The sequence below is a fragment of the Manis javanica genome, chromosome 5, assembly GCF_040802235.1.
Source record: "Manis javanica isolate MJ-LG chromosome 5, MJ_LKY, whole genome shotgun sequence".
Taxonomy (NCBI): Eukaryota; Metazoa; Chordata; class Mammalia; order Pholidota; family Manidae; genus Manis; species Manis javanica.
This window is the reverse complement of record NC_133160.1, coordinates 72347407-72367445: the sequence shown is the minus strand read 5'-3', so window position 1 is coordinate 72367445 and position 20039 is coordinate 72347407. Positions and strand designations below refer to the sequence as shown.

Sequence of the window (20039 nt, the reverse complement as noted above, 5' to 3'; positions counted from 1 at the left end):
ACCGTCACCCACCCCGAACCAGCCCTGCTTGACAGCAAGCGCTCATCTATATTCTACACATGATCTAATACACTGTGGCTAATGGTTAGAAAAAGATGATGAAGATGACACTGAGAACAGAGGGTCAGACCATATAGCAAGGGGATATGAGTATGTGCCATAAACACATGCAGGAATAACAAAAACAAAACACACAGCAATGTGGGCAGCACGAGCTCACACTGCTGCATGATTACATGATGCCGGGCCCTGTGCAGTGCCTCACACACACCTTCATTTACTCCCCACAGCAATGCCGTGAAGTTGGGACTGTTATTTCCCCCAAGTCTTAGATGAGGAAATTAAGCTGTGAAGAAGTTAACAACTTACTAAAGCTCACATACAGGGAGGAAATAAATAAACTGAAGTTTGAAAGCCTATAATCTGACTCCAAGATTCAGTCTAAATATGAACCAGACATTAAATAGTAATGAATTATAGATAGTTGATTGTGTGGTAGGAAAGCCTCTCCATAACTGGAGTTAAGTTCTCAGACCATCAAAAACAAACTATAGAGCCTCAAGCTTCCAAGTTGAGACTATTATCCTCAATTGGTTGATAAATCAACAAAGATAGTATCATCAAACATTATGGAAGAAATACATGTAATTCTAAGGTAAGTCCAAGAGTAGCAGTAAGAGTTAGGAGATATGTTAAAAAAAAATGAGATTAAAAAATACCAGCAATGTGGTACACTGGAAAAAGTTTAAGCCTAGTTTAGTTCTAGAAGTATCTACACATTGTGTGACCTCACTGTATTTTACTGGGCATTAGTTCAGTTAAGAGACTTAACTAAAATTCCTTATTATTTTAAAAGGGAAGATGATCATATTTTAATAATCTATAAATGCAGATGTGTACATTTCTCATGCATGCCTTAATTACAATAATCTAATTAAGAAGAATGAGTGGATTTTAGAAGGTAGATACAAGGTTTGTGAAAAATAACATTTCAAAGTTAATGGAAAACTCTGTTTTGTCAGACTTCATCCTAGCAGTAGAGAGGTGGTAACAGACCTAGAGGAGGGAAGAGTAGACAGAGAAGAAAGAAGGTGAAGCAAAGATACATCTGGTTGGTTATCAAGGCAGTAAAGGACAAAATCAATCAAAATGTGAAGGCATTGGGGGAATTTCTAAAAATGTTTAAAGCCATTAGCAAAAAATTATAGGTGATATATAAATACTAAGACTTCCTTCTAGTGCTGACAGATGGAAATCTAATAGCTAAGTTGTCATTGTCCTGTAGAATGACCATTAGTCATAAGACAATAAAATAAGACCTGTCCTAAGAAAATTAATATGAAGGAAACTGCCTTAAATGTTACACAAAGTGATACTGTCACTACACTAGATAGGAAATGATGAAAGACTGCAATTGGCAAACTGGAAGGAAAAAAACATCACTGGAGTCATATTTCCTCTTTGTAAAACATAGTGTTTATATGATGTTATAAAAAAGAGAACTGACTTCCCAAAATATACTTTACACAGTTTGATTACTGTGAAACCCAAATGAAATTGACTCAAAATAATGGGAAAACAGTGAAAAGACTATACCTCTTTAAAAATCTCCTCACATTGCAGTGTATTCCAATTATATCCACCTTACTAAAAGGTCCAACTATCAATTAATAATCATTTCCTGGAAATAAAAAACATAATCTATCCAAATACATGGTATTCTAGAAAACAAAAAATTACAGAAGAAATAAAAAGATCAGTGGCTGCCAGGGTAGAGGGTTGTAGGATGAATAGGTAGAGTACAGAGGATTTTTAAGGTAGTGAAACTACTCTGAATGAAACAATAAGGGTAGATACATGTCATTACACATTTATCCAAACCCACAGAATGTACAGCACCAAGAATGAACTGTAATGTAAACTATGGATTTGGGGTAATTACAATGTGTCAATATAATTTGTTCATCAGTTTAAACAAATGTACTATCACTCTGGTTGAGGGGACAGCTGTTGACGATGGGGAAGCTATGCATGTAGTGGGGGAAGCAGTTGATGGAGAAATCTGTACTCCCTCAATTTTGCTGTGAACCTAAAACTGCTGTAAAATATAAAGTCAATTTTTACAAGAAAGGAATCTGATGAAACAGAATTTAATCATTTTCTCTATTATTACTGCACACTCTAAAGATGCCTCAGGAGTTATTGAACAGGTGACTGTTAATAAAATCAAAACATTTTTCATTTGGATCTAAAACATAAAACTTTCACACTACTGAAATAAAACAACTGTTAGAATTTCACTCCTCGTTTTTTTATAGAATTTTTGTAATTCTGTGGTAATCGTTACAGCTGTGTAGCAAAAAAAGAAGAGATCAAAAATGTCAAATAGAATTTGAAATAAAAAGATTTAGATCTTATCTTAACTGATTAGATAATTTACTTCTCTGAATCTCAGCTTCCTCATCATCTAGAAAATGAGAATGGTTTTAGAAACCTAGCACACTGGCTGTGAAAGGGTTAACTTAGATAATATTTGAGAGAACTTCCCTCTTCCAACAAAGGTGATTAAAAACCTGAGCCTGAAGCCCTGCTCTTAAGCTTAGAATCTATTCATGGACCAGATTAAGGAAGTATGTCATACCTGAGAGGAGATACTTACAGGCAGTCCCCAACTTACAATAGTTCAACCTGTGATTTTTTTTTACTTTATGTTGGTACAAAAGCAATACATATTCGGTAGAAGCTGTACTTCAAATTTTGAATTTTGATCTTTTCCTGAGCTAGCGATATGCATTATGATACACTCTCATGATGCTGGGCAATGGCAGCGAGCCTCAGCAACCAGTCAGCCACGCGATCATGAGGGTAGACAACTGACATATTTACAGCCATTCTGTACTCATATACCCACTCTCTTTTCCACCTCAGTATTCAATAAATTACATGAGATACCCAAGACTTTATTATAAAATAGGCTTTGTGTTAGATGATTTTTGCCCAACTATAGGCTAAAGAGTGTTCTGAGCATATTTAAGATAGGCTAGGCTAAGCTATGGTATTCGATAGGTGTATGAAATGCATTTTCTCCTTATAACATATTCAACTTACGATGGGTTTATCAGGATGTAATCTATCACAAGTCATGGAAGATCCAAATATATAATAAACAATAGGAGCTCCCAAACCTTTACTAGTTAAGAGGGTACATGGTACAAGAGACTGAAATATGCTACATGATTGTAATTAATCCAATTCCTACAGAATTGACCTCATCAAACACAATGGTGGGGCATTTGTCAGGACCAATTTCTTCTACCTTTATTCTAATGAAATTTTTTACAAACTAGGGAATTCCAAGCTAACAGGAGTCACATAAGTCTGAATGCTGGTTGGCTAAATATTGCTCTTTATTCCTTCATTTAAGTGTGTAATTTGATATGCATTGGTGAGCTAGATCTTGAACTAAGTTAACTGTTATGTGTTATACAATCTGCTTTCTACCAACTGCAGACAAAGCAGTAAGATGAAAATGGAAGGAAAGCAAAGACCTAACTTAAGTTTATATTGTGAGTAAGCCCAGTTGATAAGACTGGGGGAGGGGGGCGGTTCTCAATTTTATTCTTTGATATTAGCATCTCTCAAAGTGAATTCCACAGATGTCTGTAGTTATTACATGAAAAATGATTTTTGGTCAATTAAATTGATTTGAATACAGGACTTCTCACTATGAAGCTGGCATACTTTCCACTATCCCACAGGTGCTATAATCTGTTGATTTAAAAAAAATTCATTCAGGAAGGAGTTACTAAGTTCTTTCTATGTCAGGCAGTACTCTGAGTAGTCAACAAGTAAGGTATCAGATATGGGTACAGCTCTAAGGGAACAGAAAACCTACAAACTACTAAAAAAGTGAGAGGACTCAGAAGGGTGCTGTGCTGAGAGAAGTACGAAACAGAGCACACCAACCTAATGTGGAGGGGGTAGGGCATGGTCAGGAGAAATAACATCTAACTGTAGACTGGAGGGAAATGAAAGGAGCTCAGCAAATGAACCTGCTATTTTAATTGCAAGAGGGGTTGGGAGCTGATGAGTCTCTTGAGATAGGCAAAGGACAGTCATTTTGCCCAAGACAAGGGGAAACCACAGAAAGGTTTTAAGTAGGATAATAGCATGACTGGGTGAGCCTTATCAAGGCTTTTCACCTTCTTTTATAAAGAACACACACATTCCATGAGCATAGCAAATTTCATGGAATCCCTTTTCAAGAAGATGGCTAAGCATGGCGTAATGACATTCTACTTGATGAAAGTCTGAGTTTTCTCTGAGAAGTGTAACTATAAGCAAAAAACAAAACAAATGAAATAACAAAAAGTCTGTTTATATTTAAAGAATGTAAGTCTTCCTGTTGAAAGAACTAGGCTGTGAGGGAGATGTGAACAAGACATAAGCTATGAAACTAGTTATTCAGGAAACAATTCTCCCCTGCACTGGGTATCTGCATCCATTCACACCAACCAATGTTAATGAACACAATTCACTTAACTTTTGGAAAAGCAGTGTTAAGTGACAATACTACAGAAGGATTTCAGAGATTATACTTATGACAAATAACTGACTATTTACTCTGAAGCTGCACTAAGTATTTTATAGACATGAATCAATTTATCCTTCACAAAGGACCTATAAGGTAAAACGGACTCCGAGAGGTTAAGTAGTTTGCTCAAAAGCACACAACTAGAAGTGGTGTGGGCCAGGATTTGAATCCAAGTCAGCTATCTCCACAGCTGTGCTCTTCCCATTACGCAGAGCCACTTCCCATGGTGGAGAAGGTAGAGCAGGAAGGAAACACATTGAGACATGTTTCTACTAAACAGGGCAGCTACATAGGTGGGGAAGTTATTTAGTCTCATTATAACTCCAACGTCTCTAAACTTTGACTGCAGAATGTCAAATATCAGCAAAGATCTCACTGCTAGGATAGTCTTTTGGCAAGGTCCTACTGAGACAGGGACCGTGGGTATAGACAGAGTAGGGTGAGGGCCTCCGGAAAAAGCAAGGCAAGATATTTACAGTCAAAGCAATGTAACAATGTAAAGTCCCTATTGAAACTGTGTGTTCAGCATTATGCAAAGTCAATGTCACACTAATTCTCTAGGGTAAAGATACCAGACTAGGAATATAGACATCTTCATTGAGATCAGTTAAAGGTCAAAAGGCCAGGAGCAACTTGGCCTAGAATGTTTGAGTGTTCCGCAAGGGTATCTTAGCATAACCCGTGACTTCACTGTAAACAGCCCTAGCAAACAGACAACAACCCAGCCCACCTTGAGGGCAGGGCAGGTGGTACAAGTCCACACCCTAAGCCCTCAATTCCTCAAAATCCTCAGCTGCCTATAAATCCCCTAGACAATGCACCACCCTGGGCTTTCTTGTCCCCTCCTGGCGGGAGGGAGCCAGGAGCTCTTTCCTCTCACTTTATTTCTAAGTAAAAGCCTCTGCCCTGGCTCTCCTACCTTGACTGTTTGCTAAGTTCATTCTTCGACTCTGCAAACAAGAACACTGGCATCATTATCTTTTAGAATCTGCAGGCCAATTTTAGAGGAAACTTTTTCAATATACCTACAAATACATCCACATTTGAAAAGCTTTAGATGTTTTTCTATGTATAGTCATAACCATAACATTATCAGCCCAGGAACAAACTATCTATGAAATGGCACCACTGATAAACTTCCTACTCATCAATGCCTTTTCAAAGCCCAGGTTCCAGCAAAGCCAATGACAATGGACATCCACACATCTCAGTAGCATGAGCGACAGAAGAACCTGAGAACTTAACAAAGAAAGCCTGGGTTACAGCTGGAAGCACTGCCAGTCCAAGTGATCAGGTAAGATGGATTGTCCCAGTTCAAGAGGATGGCCTCTGGCAGCTGGGTCTTTATTTGCACTAACCAACACATACCTCTCTGCCTCTTGCACCTCACCTGGCCCCAAAACATACATACATACATGTACACACACACATGTACACACACTCTCTCTCATGTTCCTATTTTCCTAGGCATTTACAATTGCTTATGAGGTCCATCTAGAGCATTATTTACCCAAGTAGGGTCAGTACTCCTTGGGAATTCCAGACTCTTTCACAAGATATGCAAAGTCAAAACGACTTTTATAATAATATTATCATGATTCTTACCTTCTTCCCGTGTTGATTTTACACCAGTGGTACAAAAGTAATGGGTAAAACTGCTGGTGCCATGGGGTAGATCAAGCCAATAGCCTCAGATCACACTAACAGTCACTGTGGTCTTCACAGCCATGGACTCACAATAGAAACCCATGCCTGTTTCACTTCAGGACATCCTCGATGAAGTAAAAATTATTTATCTTATTAAACCTTAATTCTTGAGTACCAGGTTTTTAATATTCTTTAATATTCCCATAAAATGGGAAGCACTTACAATGCATATTGATGCCCTAAAGTTATCTCAAGGAAAAGCACCATGTAATCTAGTCATGAGCTGAATTAGCAGTTTTCATGCAACACTGTTTTCAATGGAAACAAAATGACTTACAAATTATAGTTATTCAGACTTGTGTATATGGTGAACATTTGTGTTTTCAGAATAAAAGAAGTGAGCCTGTCATTTTCAAAGAAAGGAAGAAAGAAAGGGAAGAAGGGGCAAGTGGCAGTATTTTTTAATAAATACAAGAATTACAGCAGTCAAAGCAAATTTAGAATTTTGGAAAATTTGTATCTGCTTCCATGTGCCTGAAGACTTCCAACTACTTAGACTTGCCTAATGAGATCTGTGATGACATTAACGCATTTGGAAGGGCTGTATGACTCAGTGAGCCAGTACTTGCCACATAATCTGTGCATGATGCTACCAACTTATGCATGGTAAAGGATCATTCAAAGTGCAAGATACATCAGTGTAACAGAATAGGAATTCATGAACAAATTTTAGGTTCTGTACAACAGCAAGCCTTTAAAAAAAAATACCGCTTTTTTTTAGTTTTAGTGTCATAACAAGTAATACCCAGAATTTGCAAACGCTTTTTAAAAACCCTCCCCTTATAACTATGTATCTCTGTGAAACCAGACACTCTTTCAAATTCTGCAAATTTTACAACCGAAAGAACATACTACAGCAGGATGAAGGAACAGATACAACAATCTAGATGTCTCCTCTTGAACCAGGTATTATAGAGATTTTCAGATATGTAAAACAGTGGCCCCCTTCTCTCTAAATTATTTCTTTATAAATTATAAGGAAAGTGTAGCTTTTTTCTGTAATGTTTAAATTAACATGCAATAGATTTATTACTGTTAATTTTTTTTTGAGAGGGCATCTCTCATATTTATTGATCAAATGGTTGTTAACAACAATAAAATGCTGTATAGGGGACTCAATGTTCAATGCACAATAATTAATCCATCTCAAGCCTAATTCTCGTCAGTCTCCAATCTTCTGAAAGATAGCGAACAAGTTCTTACATGGTGAACAAATTCTTACATAGTGAATAAGTTCTTACATGGTGAACAGTGCAAGGGCAGTCATCACAGAAACTTTCGGTTTTGATCACGCATTATGAACTATAAACAATCGGGTCGAATATGAATATTTGTTTGATTTTTATACTTGAGTTATATGTGGATCCCACATTTCTCCCTTTATTATTATTATTATTATTATTTTTAATAAAATGCTGAAGTGGTAGGTAGATGCAAGATAAAGGCAGAAAACATAGTTCAGTGTTGTAAGAGAGCAATTGTAGATGATCAGGTATGTGCCTGTAGACGATGTGTTAATCCAAGCTAGACAAGGGCATTTAAACATCCAGGGATACAGAAGATTTCTCTCAAAATGGGGGGGGGGGGTGAGGTTCTAAGCTTCACCACTGTTGATCCCCAATTTCTCACCTGATGGCCCCCCTGCAACTGTGCCTGTCTTAGGTTTTTCCTCCCTTGAGGAATCTTACCCGTCTCTGGCTAACCAGTCATCTTCTGGGGCCATACAGGGAGATGTAAAGTTGGTAAGTGAGAGAGAAGCCATATTGTTTGAAAAGGTTAGCTTTTTACTTCTTTGCAGATTTATGCCCTGTGGCTTCTATGCCCAGCATTTGTCTTGAGGTATCTTTACCACTTGGAAGAATTATGATACTCGGTAAGTTCGATATGAGGCACGAATTTTATTTAAGGGTTGTAATTAGGAAGAAGAAGAAAAGCTATAGAAGTAGCAGATGGAAGAAAACATGGGAAGATTGACTATTTCTTTGACATGTCTTCTTGTAGAGTAACTTAAGCATGTATAGTTTTAAACAATTAATTAAATTGCACACACACATTAACATAATAGGAATACAGTAACATAACCAAAGCAGACCTATAATTACCAGCCATCTCCAGTGAAACCAAGAAAACCAGTTAGGCACCCTAGGCATTTGTGAAAATTTATCTATGATATGATGGATATTGTCCAACTGAACTTGAACAGTCTGAGAGAAATCAGACAAATTAAAACAACCCATTCCTGGGAACTGTTCACATCCCATATGTTCTCTTAACAGTAGATAGTCTGTAGTCGTAAGATTTTGGAGCGCTACAACTTGCACTTCTCCTAATTCTTGGTTGAGTTCCAACAGTATAGATCCAGTCAAATTTGTTGTTTTACTATATGCACAGGCCCGCTTAGATATCTCATTCTTCATTCCCATGGCAAGTCCAGGAACCAGTGGGATGAATGAAGCTACAACTGTAGCAGCGCCAGGATCTTTGTTGAGGAATTTTGATGATCATCTTCTGGTATGACTCTTCCAGAGAGTGCTGATGTTGGAAGTTCTTCTTCATATCGTATCTTAGTTCATTTTCTGGGTAGCCAAATTAGGCTTTGATCTTCTGTATAAACACAAACAGACCCTTTGCCCACACATTGATATGCCCTTTATACCACTGTGTAGAACTCATTGGAGGTCACCACACAGGAACTGCTTTTTTTTTTTTAAGAGAAAGGAATATTATCAGAAAAATGTACCTCTATAGCCGATCATCTGACACCCTTTAAGTGATCAAAATTAAGGATATTTAAAGCATGCATTAATCATTGATTTACAGTTAGTTTTATCCTATCAGGGAGTAATTCCCTTTTTCTTTCTTTCTTTCTTTTTTTTTTTGTTATCATTAATCTACACTTACATGAAGAACACTATGTCTACTAGGCTCTCCCCTATACCAGGTACCCCCCACAAAGCCCCCGACAGTCACCATCCATCAGCATAGCAAAATGCTGCAGAATCACCACTTGTCCTCTCTGTGCTGTACAGCCCTCCCCTTTCTCCCATCCCCCCCCCATTATGCATGCTAATCTTAATATGCCCCTTCTTCTCCCCACCCCCTTATCCCTCCCTACCCACCCATCCTCCCCAGTCCCTTTCCCTTTGGTACCTGTTAGTCCATTCTTGGGTTCTGTGATTCCGCTGCTGTTTTGTTCCTTCAGTTTTTCCTTTGTTCTTATACTCTACAGATGAGTGAAATCATGTGGTATTTCTCTTTCTCCACTTGGCTTATTTCACTGAGCATAATACCCTCCAGCTCCATCCATGTTGCTGCAAATGGTAGGATTTGCCCTCTTCTTATGGCTGAGTAATATTCCATTGTGTATATGTACCACATCTTCTTTATCCATTCATCTACCAATGGACATTTAGGTTGCTTCCAATTCTTGGCTATTGTAAATAGTGCTGTGATAAACATAGGAGTGCATCTGTCTTTTTCAAACTCGATTGCTGCATTCTTAGGGTAAATTCCTAGGGGTGGAATTCCTGGGTCAAATGGTAAGTCTGTTTTGAGCATTTTCAGGAACCTCCATACTGCTTTCCACAATGGTTGAACTGATTTACATTCCCACCAGCAGTGTACGAGGGTTCCGCTTTCTCCACAGCCTCGCCAACATTTGTTGTTGTTTGTCTTTTGGATGGTAGCCATCCTTACTGGTGTGAGGTAATAGTTCATTGTAGTTTTAATTTGCATTTCTCTGATAATTAGTGATGTGGAGCATCTTTTCATGTGTCTGTTGGCCATCTGTATTTCTTTTTTGGAGAACTGTCTGTTCAATTCCTCTGCCCATTTTTTAATTGGATTATTTGTTTTTTTGTTTGTTGAGGTGTGTGAGCTCTTTAGATATTTTGGATGTCAAGCCTTTATCGGATCTGTCATTTTCAAATATATTCTCCCATACTGTAGGGTTCCTTTTCATTCTATTGATGGTGTCTTTTGCTCTACAGAAGCTTTTCAGCTTGATATAGTCCCACTTGTTCATTTTTGCAGTTGTTTTCTTTGCCTGGGGAGATATGTTCAAGAAGAGGTCACTCATGCTTATGTCTAAGAGGTTTCTGCCTATGTTTTTTTCCAAGAGTTTAATTGGTTTCATAACTTACATTCAGGTCTTTGATCCACTTTGAGTTTATTTTTGTATATGGGGTTAAACAACAGTCCAGTTTCATTCTCCTACATGTAGCTGTCCAGTTTTGCAAGCACCATCTGTTGAAGAGACTGTCATTTCGCCATTGTATATACATGGCTCCTTTATCAAATATTAATTGACCATATATGTTTGGGTTAATTTCTGGAGTCTCTAATCTGTTCCACTGGTCTGTGGCTCTGTTCTTGTGCCAGTAACAAATTGTCTTGATTACTGTGGCTTTATAGTAGAGCTTGAAGTTGGGGAGTGAGATCCCCCCTACTTTATTCTTCTTTTTCAGGATTCCTTCGGCTATTTGGGGTCTTTGGTGTTTCCATATGAATTTTTGAATTATTTGTTCCAGTTCATTGAAAAATGTGGCTGGTAGTTTGATAGGGATTGCATCAAATCTGTATATTGCTTTGGGCAGGATGGCCATTTTGACGATATTAATTCTTCCTAGCCATGAGCATGGGATGAGTTTCCATTTATTAGTGTCCCCTTTAATTTCTCTTAAGAGTGACTTGTAATTTTCAGAGTGTAAGTCTTTCACTTCTTTGGTTAGGTTTATTCCTAGGTATTTTATTCTTTTAGATGCAATTGTGAATGGAGTTGTTTTCCTGATTTCTCTTTCTGTTGGTTCATTGTTAGTGTATAGGAAAGCCACAGATTTCTGTGTGTTAGTTTTGTATCCTGCGACTTTGCTGTATTCCGGTATCAGTTCTAGTAGTTTTGGGGTGGAGTCTTTAGGGTTTTTTACATACAATATCATGTCGTCTGCAAATAGTGACAGTTTAACTTCTTCTTTACCAATCTGGATTCCTTGTATTTCTTTGTTTTGTCTGATTGCCGTGGCTAGGACCTCCAGTACTATGTTAAATAATAGTGGGGAGAGTGGGCTTCCCTGTCTAGTTCCCGAACTCAGAGGAAAGGCTTTCAGCTCCTTGCTTTTCAGTATAATGTTGGCTGTGGGTTTATGATATATGGCATTTATTATGTTGAGGTACTTGCCCTCTATTCCCATTTTGCTGAGAGTTTTTATCATGATTGGATGTTGAATTTTGTCAAATGCTTTTTCAGCATCTATGGAGATAATCATGTGGTTTTTGTCTTTCTTTTTGTTGATATGGTGGATGATGTTGATGGAGTTTTCAATGTTGTACCAGCCTTGCATCCCTGGGATGAATCCCACTTGGTCATGGTGTTCATGGTGTATGATCCTTTTGATGTATTTTTGAATTCGGTTTGCTAATATTTTGTTGAGTATTTTTGCACCTACATTCATCAGGGATATTGGTCTGTAGTTTTCTTTTTTGGTGGGGTCTTTGCCTGGTTTTGTTATTAGGGTGATGTTGGCTTCATAGAATGAGTTTGGGAGTATTTCCTCCTCTTCTTTTTTTTGGAAAACTTTAAGGAGAATGGGTATTATGTCTTCCCTGTATGTCTGATAAAATTTCGAGGTGAATCCATCTGGCCCAGGGGTTTTGTTCTTTGGTAGTTTTTTGATTACCGCTTCAATTTTGCTGCTGGTAATTGGTTTGTTTGGACTTTCTGTTTCTTTCTGGGTCAGTCTTGGAAGGTTGTATTTTTCTAGGAAGTTGTCCATTTCTCGTAGGTTTCCCAGCTTGTTAGCATATAGGTTTTCATAGTACTCTCTAATTATTCTTTGTATTTCTGTGGGGTCCGTTGTGATTTTTCCTTTCTTGTTTCTGATTCTGTTGATTTGTGTTGACTCTCTTTTCCTCTTAATAAGTCTGGCTAGAGACTTATCCATTTTGTTTATTTTCTTGAAGAACCAGTTCTTGGTTTCATTGATTTTTGCTATTGTTTTATTCTTCTCAATTTTATTTATTTCTTCTCTGATCTTTATTATGTCCCTCCTTCTGCTGACCTTAGGCCTCATTTGTTCTTCTTTTTCCAATTTCGATAATTGTGACATTAGACCATTCATTTGGGATTGTTCTTCCTTCTTTTCATATGCCTGGATTGCTATATACTTTCTTGTTAAGACTGTTTTACTGTGTCCCACAGTAGTTGGGGCTTTGTGTTGTTGTTGTTGTTTGTTTCCATATATTACTGGATCTCCATTTTGATTTGGTCATTGATCCATTGATTATTTAGGAGCGTGTTGTTAAGCCTCCATGGAGCCTTTTTGCTTTCTTTGTACTGTTTATTTCTAGTTTTATGCCTTTGTGGTCTGAAAAGTTCGTTGGTAGGATTTCAATCTTTTGGAATTTACTGAGGTTCTTTTTGTGGCCTAGTATGTGGTCTATTTTGGAGAATGTTCCATGTGCATTTGTGAAGAATGTGTATCCTGTTGCTTTTGGATGTAGAGTTCTGTAGATGTCTATTAGGTCCAACTGTTCTAGTGTGTTGTTCACTGCCTCTGTGTCCTTATTTATTTTCTGTCTGGTGGATCTATCCTTTGGAGTGAGTGGTGTGTTCAAGTCTCCCAGAATGAATGCACTGCATTCTATTTCCTCCTTTAGTTCTGTTAGTATTTGTTTCAGATATGTTGGTGCTCCTTTATTGGGTGCATATATATTTATAATGGTTATATCCTCTTGTTGGACTGAGCCCTTTATCATTATGTAATGTCCTTCTTTATCTTTTGTTACTTTCTTTATTTTGAAGTCTGTTTTGTCTGATACTAGTATTGCAACACCTGCTTTTTTCTCTCTGTTGTTTGCATGAAATATATTTTTCCATCGCTTGACTTTAAGTCTGTGCATGTCTTTGGGTTTGAGGTGAGTCTCTTGTAAGCAGCATATGGATGGATCTTGCTTTTTTATCCATTCTATTACTCTGTCTTTTGATTGGTGCATTCAGTCTATTTACATTTAGGGTGATTATTGAAAGGTATGTACTTATTGCCATTGCAGGCTTTAAGTTTGTGGTTACCAAAGGTCCAGGGTTAGCTGCTTTACTATCTTACTGTCTAACTTAACTCGCTTGTTGAGCTATTATAAACACGGTCTGATGATTCTTTATTTCTCTCCCTTCTTATTCCTCCTTCTCCCTTCTTCATATGTTGGGTGTTTTGTTCTGTGCTCTTTTTAGGAGTGCTCCCATCTAGAGCAGCCCCTGTAAGATGCCCTGTAGACGTGGTTTGTGGGAGGCAAATTCCCTCAACTTTTGCTTGTCTGGGAATTGTTTAATCCCCCCTTCATATTTAAATGATAATGTGCTGGATAAAGTAGTCTTGGTTCGAGGCCCTTCTGTTTCATTGCATTAAGTATATCATGCCATTCTCTTCTGGTCTGTAGGGTTTCTGTTGAGAAGTCTGATGATAGCCTGATGGGTTTTCCTTTGTAGGTGACCTTTTTTTTCTCTCTGGCTGCCTTTAATACTTTGTCCTTGTCTTTGATCTTTGCCATTTTAATTATAATGTGTCTTGGTGTTGTCCTCCTTGGATCTCTCGTCATGGGAGTTCTGTGTAGCTCTGTGGTCTGAGAGGCCATTTCCTCCCCTAGTTTGGGGAAGTTTTCAGCTATTATTTTTTCAAAGACACTTTCTATCCCTTTTTCTCTCTCTTCTTCCTCTGGTACCCCTATAATGCGGATATTGTTCCATTTCAATTGGTCACTCAGCTCTCTTAGAATTCTTTCATTCCTGGAGATCCTTTTATCTCTGTCTGCATCAGCTTCTCTGCATTCCTGTTCTCTGTTTTCTAGTCCATTAATGGTCTCTTGCATGTAGTCCATTCTGTTTTGAAGTCCTTCCAGAGCTTGTTTTATTTCTGTATTCTCCTTCCTTAGTTCTTGCATATTTCTCTGCAAGTCCATCAGCATGGTTATGACTTTTGTTTTGAATTCTTTTTTAGAAAGACTGGTTAAATCTATCTCCCCAGGTTCCTTCTCAGGGGAAGATGTAGCAGATATTGAAGCTGTCTGGGGTAGTCTTGTCTAGATCAAATTTTTTTGCCTTTTCATGTTGATATGTGCTATTGACTATCAGCTGGGAGAGCCAAACTTTCGACTTGCTACTGGCCTTTCTTTACTGGGACAATTGTGACCCCAAGTGGCTTGTGTTGGGCAATTGCGTGTAGACTGGGTCTTTGTGTCTTACCCGGCTGGTATGGAGGAAGCTCCCTTGATGAGGGTGTGGCCAGTCTCAGGCTGCTTCTCTGCTATGGCCCCGCCACAGAGGGGTAATGGATGGGGGGCTGTTTGGCTGTTTACCTCTGTGAGGGGTCTCAGATCTGTTGCCCAGGGGGTTAGTGCGCCCAGGTTTCCCTGGAATTTCAGCTTCTGGACTGTGACCTGGGTTGTTTCCGTCCAGCTGTTGCATCCCTGTTCCTTTAAGACTTTCAAAAAGCACTCGCTTTTCTTTGTCACAGGGGCATCAGCTTCGGGACCCGCTCAGAGGTCTTGCTGCCCTGTTTCCCTAGTTTCCAGCCCTCCACGCATGCACTGTGTCTGCGCTCTGGTGCGGATGGCTAGGGCTAGGTGTTTACCATTCCTGGGCTCCCTCTCCCTCCCCGCTCTGACTCCTCTCCTCCCGCTGGGAGCTGGGGTTATGGGTGCTCGGGTTATGCTGGGCCAGGGCTTGTTTCTTTCTCCTTTCACCAGGCGCTGGGCTCTTGCACGTGTGGATGTAGTCTGGCTGTTGTCCTGTGTCTTCTGGTCTCTCTTTTAGGATTAGTTATATTTGTTGTATTTTCAAAAATATATATGTTTTTGGCAGGAGATTCCCACTGTCCTACTCATGCCGCCATCTTGGCTCTGCCTTATTCCTGTTATTTTTAACAAATTAATAAATAATTTTAAATGTTCTCAGTTTTAATTTCAAATATAGTAAGCAACTACAGATATAACCCACATAGATGAAAGCTTCCCAGAGTCCTCAATTATTTTTAAGATAATTGGACAGTTAAGACCAATACGTTCACACTGATCATCCAAAGGGCCCTATTCCACAGCAGGTATGACAGCTGTCCATCCCGATCATCCCCAGCCCCTCTTCACTCTCAGTCCTCACCACCTTACTGCACACTTCCTAATAGTATAGAACTAAAAACTTCCTACAGAAGACGCCATGACCCCTTACCTCTGTCAAGATATAGCATAAATAAAATTGCTAAACCTAGTATGGGAAAGGGCTGAATAAAATCACGTGATTTTATAAGGAAAAATAATGGTGAGAAAAATATTAACTTATAGAACTCAAGGAGAGATCTACTGTCTTGTATAGCTCTACTGCTACCATATTGGACTTTGTCCTGAAACCTTCACTTTCTCTAGATACTTCTAAGTAAGAAGGCCTGTTTTTTCTAGGATACCATTATTCCACATTATCCCACTAAGCACATGTATTTACTGAGCTGGGTTTTTCAGGGGAGGATAAGTGGGTCCACATGATTTGGGGGGTAGGACAAAGTAAGTAAAAGAGAAGCAAAAATATCATTTGTTCACACAGGAAAATAAATCCATGCTGAAACCACTGTGGAAGCCCAGATCCCAGCCACCTGCCAGGCCTCTAGCAGTCACCGATGCTGCTTAGCACCCACTGCTTCAAATACAGCCCCAGCCATATTGCCAGGTGGTTGTCACCAAGGACATAGTTTTGACATCAAAATAACCCCAGAAAGAATTGTAAAATGTAAAAATGAAATGAGTCTGATTTTAAACAGAAGAACCTATTTATAACAATTGTAAATAAATAATTATTTAATTATTTGTACAGATATACACATTTACATTATTTCATATTTTTATTTTTATTTATTATGTGTATGTTGGCTATGCCTTCAGCACTGTTGTCTGAATTCAGATGGCCAGTCTGTTGATCAGGAGCCACATTCAATATGCCAGAACCTGTACAACATTTGGCATAGATTAATGCACACAATAATCAAATCATACATAAAATGATTTGGATTTTAGAATACTCTTTAGATTATAAATAATACAGAACATAATACAAGACACCACCAAAAATGTACTACATATACTTAATATTTTTATCAGAGTGAATTCTTTGAGTTCAAAAAATAATCTTATTATTTTTACTGCAATTCTGTAGAGGATAATTATAATTAAAATTTTAGAGGCAATTACTAGTTTAAGCACTTTTTTCTTCTCCATTGCCAATCCTTCCTACAAACAAAATAAGATGTAGGTACACCAAATTCTCAAGGATGGAATTATTCTGAATAATCAAATGTTCTACTTGACTGGATTAATCTTTTCTGAGATGCAATATGTATTTTAACACATTCTGAACAATATAATCTCTGCTTTTTACAGACACAGCATACCAAACATAATTCAATTACATCATGCTATCTCAGGACATTACTATAAACTTATTACTATGATATGCAGAAATAATACACTTTTCCCATTTCCTACTTGCTATTCTTCCATGCACACATTATATGCACAAGCACAGACATACAGACATGAAATCGGCTGAGCAAAGTGTAAGTTATATTTTCAGGATGACACAAAGATATTTTCTAAGAATTACTGAATGGAAGGCTACTGAACATCACAAGTTGCCACAGTCCTCAATACACTTAAGAGAGTGGTGTCCAATGATGTCAAACGCTGCACTGTTAGGTTGCAGGCGCTGGGCCCCGACTTCAGAGCTCTCTCTTCTATCTTTGTCATTTAATTGCTTCTTCTGCACCATCTGGACATAGTGCTACAAGCTTCTGGCAGTATTTTAAACCCACCTGCCCTTATCATGGCTCTCTGTTGCTTTCTTTTTGCTTCTCCCCACTTTTCTTTTCGTTATTCTCTGCTTTCTGTTACACATATTGGACTTGGTTCTGAAAACCTCACTTTCTCTGGATACTTCTAAGTAAGAAGACCTGTCTTTCTTTAGGTCACCTATTATACCACAGCCATCAAATATAATACTTGATATACTCTTGGTTACATGCTTCATTTAGAAGTATTTAACAGGCTATTGTAAGATAACAAATACTAAGTTGACCTTAGGCCTTTTAGCTGTAGCCAGAAATGCTCCAAAATAATTAGGCTCCACAGCTTTCCTTTTGTCCACCTATGCATAATCATCACAGTATTGATTCTTTGGTCTACTTTACATTTTTTCATTCGCAACAGTTGTTGCACCAGACACTGTATTAGGCACTGGTGATACAATGGTAAAGAAAGCCAAATACTATAGTTCTTGAATAGAAACCTTCAGCAATGTAACCCAGTTACAGTGTACAATATATAGTTCAGCTATACAAACCATTTAAATTCATATAAAATCATCAGGCTATCAAATTTAAGAGCCTTCTTCTAAGCCTTTTTAAGTACTTCTCTACATAGTAGATAAAATTGAGCCAATATCCTTTCAAGAATATTTAGTTGTTCATTGACCCTTCACTAGGGCACAGCCCTTTTTCATGGGAGAAAGTGCAAGGAAATCCCAAGAAATGAAGGGAAGCTTTAGGAAGCATTCCATGGTATAACAGATGGTTATGGTCTTATCACCCCCATATCCAATAAAATCCTATAGCATTCAAGCAACCTTCCAAGGACTTTTTAAATTTGAAAGGCCATATTTGATGTGAGTTACAGGAGAGATTTTTAAGACAGGGACCTTAGCCTTTTGTAAAAAGTAAAACTGCTATTCCCTACTCTATCCATTAGAATAGTGTATAAAATATATCAAAGTTTTATCATGATCAACCATCAATCAAATTATTCCTATGTAGATATTTAACTTAATTTTGGAAAGTATACACAGTCAAAATTTTTCTAGAGTAAGGAACTGGTTTCTATGAAACATTAAGGGAGAAAAAACAGCCAAGATTAATTCTTAATATGAGATATATTTTGTTTTATTACAATATTCCTTATCTTAGAAAAATCTGATTTCTCTAAATTGTGCTTATCACCGAACACAATCTACATACCTGTGTGACTACGGACATGAACTCTCAGGGTACCACTACTGGCAAATTTCTGGCCACAGTAAGGGCAGATTTTCTCCTTTTCTCCTGTATGTGTCTAAAAGGAAAAGAATAAAAAGGGATGAGGCCAAATATGAAGAACTAGGTAAAAATGATTAAGCATCTCTGACAAACATTAATCCTTTTTGCCCAGTATTATGTTTCATTAAAATGATTTAATATCACAATGAGATTTTAAACAATTTATCATGGGTATTCTCACCGGTTCAAAAAAAACCCTTAGAATCATACATTAGCATTAATTTGAAAGTAATTTTGTAGTCTGCTTTTTAAGCCTTTATGGAGTACCCATCTAAAATGGTTAATTTATACAAAACCAGTATATGCCGTGAAACCACAGCTGCCCTTAATTGCTACCAAGAAACACTTCCTTAGAAGTATTTTTCACATTTTTGTGTGTATTTAACTCTTGAGGACAGAATTAATCTCAATGAAGTAATTTGTTACTTGTATTATGCTTGTCTGACTAGATCGATTTACTGCAAAGCAAAAAGGAATATAAATCTGATTTGATCTTTAAAATCAGCAGATGTTTACTGAATAGTCAATTTGAAAGAACATTCCTGCCCCCAACATACCTTTAATCTGAGCATAAAACACACAAGGTGAATGAGTAGCATCAAAAGCAAGTTTCAATAAAATGTTAAGGGAGTTCAAGAAAAAAGAGTGACCCCTCCAAAAAGAGGAGGCAGGTGAAGGTTTTCAACTTGCTCACAGTCTCACCAGGAGACCGGTTATTCTACCAGCATCAAAATAAGTCATTCCAATAAATGAGGGGTCAGAGATACTTTTCAAGTCCCATTGCTTTATAAACTTAAGAGAAGGAAAAAAGAAGGGAAAAGGAGGCAATTGCTTCAGATATCTGCAAATTCCTATGAGACAGTTTTTAGAATTTTATTCAATGATAATCTAAAAATTAATATAATAGATCATCTGGGTTACCACCACAAAACAGTTTCTAGGCCCTGTGTTTGCATTTGTTTTAATGCAAATTACTGGCAAGTATTAGCGTTCGAACTTCAAAGGCTAATGTAAAAAGAAAAGGGAAGGGTTTTGAAAAAAACTAGTGCACTCCCAGAAGGGACACACTGCCTGAGATAGGGAAAAGAGGTGGACAGTTACCTCATCACCTAACAACCTCAAAGAACCACTGACTTGGCAATACATTCTCATCTTCCATGTTAAATTAATTGTTAATGTTAATATAATTGATTTCATAGCCTTACTGGTATTTAATTTGTAAATTTTCATGTTTGAATTATAACTTACATTTGTATATGCATTATTATATTTGTAATTTTTCAAAGGGTTATGAACTTAATACCTTAGTCAACAGTCAACATCAGTGTCCTTTTAGATAGTTTTCCCTTGAAAATGGTTTATATTATACTCAAGTTTGAGAAAGATAATCTAATCGACTTCTATGCTAGCCAGTGACACTGTCTACAGCAGATATCTCCTTGATTTGGCATATGGCAGGTACTTAACTTTCCATTTTCACTACACGTTCTTATACAAAACAGTTCTACATTCTTTACACCTCAGTAAGAGCTGTTATTCCCATGGTCCACATTATGGTTCAATTTAATGAAATGGTATAACATTTTAACATATAACAGACCTATATTTTTGTCATTCCC

The 20039-nt window shown here is 37.6% G+C and overlaps 1 protein-coding gene across 1 annotated transcript in view; it reads right to left on the bottom strand.

Moving 5' to 3' along the window:
* Positions 1–20039, bottom strand: part of PRDM5 (PR/SET domain 5) — a 218960-nt gene that overhangs the window by 58493 nt on the left and 140428 nt on the right. The window contains 1 exon segment of the mRNA XM_073237106.1: positions 18343–18436. Within this exon segment, the coding sequence (XP_073093207.1) occupies positions 18343–18436 (94 nt within the window).